The sequence below is a fragment of the Quercus suber genome, unplaced genomic scaffold (genome assembly GCF_002906115.3).
Source record: "Quercus suber isolate HL8 unplaced genomic scaffold, Cork oak 2.0 scaffold_66, whole genome shotgun sequence".
Classification (NCBI taxonomy): Eukaryota; Viridiplantae; Streptophyta; class Magnoliopsida; order Fagales; family Fagaceae; genus Quercus; species Quercus suber.
The window spans coordinates 78,097-84,734 of record NW_027069531.1 but is presented as its reverse complement, the minus strand read 5'-3'; the positions used below and the strand labels follow the sequence as shown (position 1 = coordinate 84,734).

Below are 6,638 nucleotides of genomic sequence, written 5' to 3'. Positions count from 1 at the left end.
AAAAAGATTAAAACTTAAGCTAAACTTTGAGCCTCTCCTACTTATTATTCCCATGATGTGTCTCTAGAGTCCAGACTCTCTCCACTGTCCAGGTGTAATCAGCTTTGCATGTAGTAGCTGTGTTGGCAGAGCCATCAACCCACCCACCTACCCCAAGAATCCTTCCCTGACTTGTGGCAAATGCTTATCCTTACGAAGTATGAACACAACCCCCATTAATGGATCACAAAAGTCTCTATTATCAATGCCTATCATAGCACCTAGTGGTCCTAGTGAGCTAAGCTTAATTAAGCCTGATTTCTGAACCCACATATGTATATGTGGTTCCAGCTCCTCTACTGTCTGGACTCTAGAGCCCATCCCACTCATGACAGGACATGGACATGGGGCTCTGATTAACTCATTGAGTTAACTATTAGCCCGTAGTAATATTGACCGACTTACTTAAAAAGTTTTTCGTTCACATAGTTATTCCAGTTAATTTGTAAATTTATATTTATTTTGTATTTAATTATTTATTATTTATTTATTTATTTCGAGAATAAAAAAAGTGAATGTTAATTATTGTGTATAAAAAAATTTTAAAAAAATTATGAAAAATTGATATTAAAGAAGCACAGTGTAAAATAAATATAATTTAATATGAGATTAAAATAAGTGTATAAAAAAATATTTTTATATTAAAATAGACATAAAATTTTATATAAATGGATACAAATGCATTTACGTGTAATAACTTACTGATTCTAATTTAACTCTAATATTATGAACATTTCTCGATTAGCATTTAACCAAAGTGCTTAAAAGCATCCACGTGGCACCGACAGGAGGGAAAATATATCAAATCCACTTGTACAATTTACAGTGCAACAAATAGTTGAGTCTTACGTGAAAAGTTTTGTCGTTTTTTCAAACGGATACAAGGAAAAATTTGTATTTATTGAGAGTTAACGTGGAAATAGGATTCAAACTTTTCTCAAAATAATAAAAACAAATTTGCTATTCTTCAGCCTTTCCCAATGACAAAAACTGACAACAATATTTCTCCATTCTCTGATTTTCGTCCCATAACTTCTGACCTCTAGATTCAGTATTCACGCCTCAATTGAGTGAATTCTCTTTCACCTACATTTCTTTAGCTTTTGCACTCTCTCTCTCTTTCTGATCTGATCAAAAATCACTCTGACCCGAGAGTTCTGTGACTTCTGTCACAAAATCTGCATGTGTACGTCGTCGTTTTCGCGCCACCCTCTTATCACCGTCTCATAAATGCTACTTTGTTGGTTATGAAGCCCTTTTGGGATTTCACAAAAATTAAGATAGAATGAAAAACAAAAACTCTAACCCCCTTTTTTTTTTCTCACTGTTTTGTTGTACTCTCATTTTTTAGTTTCCTAATTAAGCCGATGCAATCAAATTATTATTCATAAAATCTCATTTGTTATTTATAATTGCTTGTCATTAAGGTACAAGTCAGTTTTTTTTTTTTTTTTGGTCCACTATAAATAAACCAAGCCACGGGTGTCTTTTTTATAAATGGGTCCTTTTCAGTTAAACCAGAAACCACAGCAACAAAGGAGGCAAAGTTTTTGCTTATGCCCAATAAAGAGAGCTTAAAGAGAGAAAGAGAGAGAGAAAAGGTCATGCATTTTTTCTGATATAACAGGAACATGAACCCTCTTCTTGTTTCAAACCTACCTCATTTCGTTTCAGTTCTCGTTTCTTATTAATGTAGCCCATCAAATACGTGAAGGGAGAAGGGAACGTTTTGGGTGTCAAAAGCTTTTAAATTTCTGGTAGTGGTTAAACATGGCTGTTCAGGCACAGTTTTATTCAGAGAATATGGGTTTGCCTATGTGTGGCTTACAGGATCCTGCTTTTGGAGTTGTTGATGATCTTCGTTTTAGCTTTCAATATCCCCAACAAGCCACCACTCACTTTCATCTTCCTCAAAGCACTCAAAAGTTGGCGCTTGATCAAAACGAAGGGGTTTCGTTTTCATCTTCTTCCACTTGCAATAGCTTTCATCCCATGGCGTTTTTACAATCTTTGGATGCTCAGTTTGAGTTGCACCGCCATGAGATAAACTGCATTCTTCAATTACAGGTAATTTTTTTTTAATATTATTGAATAATCTCGTATGAGTTTTCTTCAAATTAATTTTTTAGAGCTTGTGTTTTTGTCTTTTGGCGTAAAGGTTCAATATTTATGTGCTTTTATTTTTTGGGGGTCTCTCTCTTATTGCTTTTTTCTTTTCTTTTTTTTCTTGGCAGAATGAAAGGTTGAGAATAGCATTGCAAGAGCAAAGGAAGCAAGAGCTCGCAGTTCTATTGAGTAATGTAGAATCCAAAACGTTGAGTTTATTAAGGCAGAAAGAAGAAGAGTTGGCACGAGCATCAATGAGGACATTGGAGCTCCAAGAATGCTTGAAAAAAGCAGAGATAGAAAGGGAAACTTGGCAAAGACTAGCAAAATCCAACGAAGCCATGGTCATAGATCTAAACAACACGCTTGAGCAAGTCAAAGAGAGAGTGGTCTTAGCCAGCAATACAGCCGAAGATACAGCGTCGTTTTGTGGCTCATGTGAGAGAGATCATGATGATGATGATGAAAGTAACATTGCACGAGAAAAGGTGGTGGTGAAAAGAAGTAGTAGTAAAAAAAACAACTTGACTTGTAAAAGCTGCTTCTCTCGGCGCTCTTGTGTTCTCTTTTTACCTTGCAGACACCTCTGTTCGTGCAATTACTGTGAAGCTTTTCTTGGTTCTTGTCCCGTATGCAATGCTGTAAAGGAACATAGCATGGAGGTGTTCTTGATCTAACAAGAAAAAGCACCAAACAATGAAAGGAAAAAAAAAAAAAAAAAAAGCAACGCAGAGCAAAGGAGGATTAGGCAAATTTTATTTTATTTTTTGGTTTTTTGAGAAGTACACAGTACACACATGCTGATGGAAACATGTCCTGTCATGATGGTGTCTTTTGTTTGGTTTTGTTTTGCTTTTTATGGGTCTATGGCATCGGATAATTTTTTTTTGTACTGCAACGACCCATACATGATGAATCGAAATGATGGCAGGGGTATAGTAAAGAATCTTTTGTTTTTTTATCTTCTCTTTTTCTACTTGTGGCTTAAAATATTTTTCCTGATTTAGATTAATATCTTTTCAGAGACTAATTTGGGGGGTCCATTTGGTTTTTCCACAAGATATTGCCAGCTCTATCTCTCCTAGCTTAACGTAAAAGTGTACAGTTTTTAGCTGACAAAAAATAGATTTGAAAGCAATGTTTGTGACATGTTTCAAGACTGCCACTGTCACGGTGTCACCGCCACTGAGAACTTTCATTTATTGTTCCAACAAGCCATAATACGAGTCAGCCCTGTGAAAGAGGCAAAAGCAAAAGCTGGATTCGTGCTACTCCTGTCGAAAATGTTGAAACAATCAAGGAAATACGTCTTGAGCAAACCTTTTGATATGCCTTCAATTTTCAACAACCCCCGCTCCTAGAAAAAAAAAAAGAACATTAAAAATAGAATCCCATGATTCCCATCCCATATTCCTTGAAATCAAAAGCCTATAATCCGGTAAAATAAAACATATAGGTTAGGCAACATTTTTTTCTCGATCTTCGGGTACCTGGACTCAGCCCTTGGAAGGCTTGGCTGACGTAATAAACGGGGAGCTGTTTCCTATCCTCTTTCGGATTAGCGCTGCACTGACTGCTGTAGATGATACAGCTAAATACAAATACAAATTCTCACCTTCCTTTGACGGACTCAGGAGTGGCGGGTGGCTGAGGTAAAGCTTGAGCTCCTGGAATGCTGCTTCGCATTCGTCAGTCCATTCGAAAGCCTTCTTCAGGGTCTTAAAGAAGGGTAAGCATTTATCTGTTGCCCTGGAAACGAACCTGTTCAGCGCAGCAATCCGGCCCGTGAGCTTCTGGACCTCCTTGACGGTCTTAGGGGAGGCCATATTGATTATCGCCTGTACTTTCTCGGGATTCGCTTCTATCCCTCTTTGGGACACCATGAATCCCAGGAATTTTCCTGAGGCAACGCCAAAAACGCATTTACCAGGGTTCAGCTTCATCTGGTACTGTTTGAGTGTTTCGAATGTCTCCTTCAGATCGTCCAGATGGGCAGGCTCCTTTTGCTCTTGACGAGCATATCGTCAACGTACACCTCCATGTTCCTGCCTATCTGCTTGACGAACATTTTATTTACCAATCTCTGGTACGTTGCTCCAGCGTTCTTCAGTCCGAACGGCATTACATTGTAACAGTAGAGCCCTTGACTCGTGATGAAGGCGGTTTTCTCCTGGTCCTCGTCAGCCATCTTTATCTGGTTGTACCCCGAGAACGCGTCCATGAAAGTCAATAGCTTGTGTCCAGCTGTGGAGTCTACGAGCTGGTCTATTCTTGGGAGGGGAAAACTGTCCTTCGGGCAAGCCTTGTTCAGGTCCGTGAAGTCTACGCACATCCTCCATTTCCCAGTGGCTTTCTTTACCAGGACGACGTTTGCGAGCCAATCGGGATAATATACTTCCCTGATGAAGCCTGCTGCAATAGTTTGCTCACCTCGTCAGCGACAGCTTGGTCTCTTTCTGGTGCAAAAGCTCTTCGTCTCTGCTTGACTGGCTTCCTTTCTGGATTCACATTCAACCTGTGTTGGATGGTCTCAGGAGATATGCCTGGCATGTCGTCATGGTTCCAGGCAAAGACGTCCAAGTTCTCCCGAAGAAACTTTACAAGCTCCGTTCTCATCCCGGGGCTTAGGGTCGTCCTTATTCTTGTTGTTTTTGTCGCTTCCCCTTCAATCAACTCTACCGTTTCCAGTTTTTCCACTTTTGCTTCCTCTTTTTCTTCTACGATCCACGTGTGGTTCTCCTTAGCTGCGAGAACAGCTTGATAACATTCCCGGGCCAGCACTTGGTCTCCTATAATTTCACCAACACCGTCATCCGTCGGGAACTTCATCTTCAAGCAATACGTGGATGTGGACACCTTCCACTTGTTGAGTGCTGGCCTTCCAATGATAACATTGTAGGATGATGGGCTGTCTACTACCAGAAAGTCTATCTGACGAGTCAGCTGTTTTGGGTCCGTCCCTACTGTGACTGTCAGCGTCACTATGCCCTAGGATACACTCTATCACCGCTGAAGCTAACGAGCGGAGAGTCGAATGGACGAAGTCTCTTGGGTTCCAGCCTTAGCTGTTGGAATGCTGAAAAGTAAATGATATCAGCAGAGCTGCCATTGTCCACGAGGACCCTCTTGGTGTTGAACCCTTCTATAGTGAGATTTATAACCAAGGGATCATTGTGTGGCTGTTTTACCCCTCGGGAGTCACTTTCGTTGAAGGTCATATCTTGATCAGTTCGTCTCTGTTTTGGCAGGTGTGTCACGTGGACGCTATTCACTTGTCGTTGGCGTGTTTTCTTGAGCGACTTGAATGAGCCCCAGTGGTAGGTCCCCCGGCGATCGTCTGTATTTCCCCGACTACGTTTTGAGGGGGTTGTGATTGACGGTCCGTCGTTCCGGGAGGAGGGCCCCTGTTGGTGTTTGTTTTCCTCTCGGAATTTGCTGTGTTCCCCTTCTTTACAAATTTCTGCAACTTCCCCCTCCGTATCAATTCTTCTATCTGTTCTTTAAGATCCCTACAATCTTCAGTGTAGTGGCCATGATCTTTGTGGAATCGGCAATATTTACTTTTGTCGCGAACGTTGGGAGATGAGTGTAGTGGTCGTGGCCACTTAAGATAATGCTCGTCCTTAATCTGCGCTAAAATTTTGTCAACAGGCATAACGAGAGGGGTGAATTTTACCGTCCGTGGACTTTTGTCGTCATTCCTTTTGACTCCGTCACTGATTCGACGTTCTGGACGATCGCGCTTTGCCCTCTGCGATCATCTTCTTTCTTCCTTTGTCCCCTGGTCTGTCCTCGTCCTTGATAGCAGCCAATGCGTCTTCAGCGTTCATGTACTTCTGTGCCTTGAGGAGCATTTCAGCCATCGTCTTTGGGGGGTTCTTTGCAAGTGAGCTGACCAGATCCCTGGACCTCAGCCCTGCCTTGAAGGTCGACAGTTGTACCATATCGTCGGCTTCGTCCACCTCCAATGTTTCCCTCGTGAAACGTTGTACATATGACCTCAAGGTTTCTTTCTCTCCTTGCCTGACGGTAAGCAAATGGTCAGCGGTCCTCTTTGGTCGTTGTCCTGGCCGCGTGGACTGGCCGCCCTTGCATGCCAAATCTCTTAAAATATTGGTGGGTTAATTTGGGTCTTGAAGACCGGTGGGCTATCGTGTTGCCACTGCAAGTCTTGTGGATTTGAGTTATTTGATTTTATTTTGAGTTTGGGTTGCAATTTGGATTTTGTGTTGATTAGGTAGTCTAATTTTGTGATGGGATGATCACAAAGGATGGGATGATCACAAATTTATATATATATATTGATGAAGTGTGACTTCGTCAGCCAATGAATGCAATCAGTGACGAACTGAAACCTCGTGAATGTCCTTTCCTGATGGATGGTCACCGGTGTGGTGCCTGCCACAACGTCTCCGATGCTAAAGTCAGTGTCTAGAATTATATTAGAGCAAAACAAACACACAGCGTCAATGTAAAAGAAATGTTCATACCTC

At 41.2% G+C, this 6,638-nt stretch overlaps 1 protein-coding gene across 1 annotated transcript; it reads left to right on the top strand.

Annotated features, from left to right (window-relative positions):
- The first annotated feature begins 1,049 nt into the window (after window positions 1–1,049).
- On the top strand, window positions 1,050–3,173 carry LOC112013278 (probable BOI-related E3 ubiquitin-protein ligase 3). The gene is made up of 2 exons (XM_024045677.2): window positions 1,050–2,106; window positions 2,274–3,173. Exons 1-2 carry the CDS (start codon window positions 1,810–1,812, stop codon window positions 2,820–2,822), a joined length of 846 nt encoding a protein of 281 aa, XP_023901445.1. The 5' UTR covers window positions 1,050–1,809; the 3' UTR covers window positions 2,823–3,173.
- The last annotated feature ends 3,465 nt before the right edge of the window (window positions 3,174–6,638 follow it).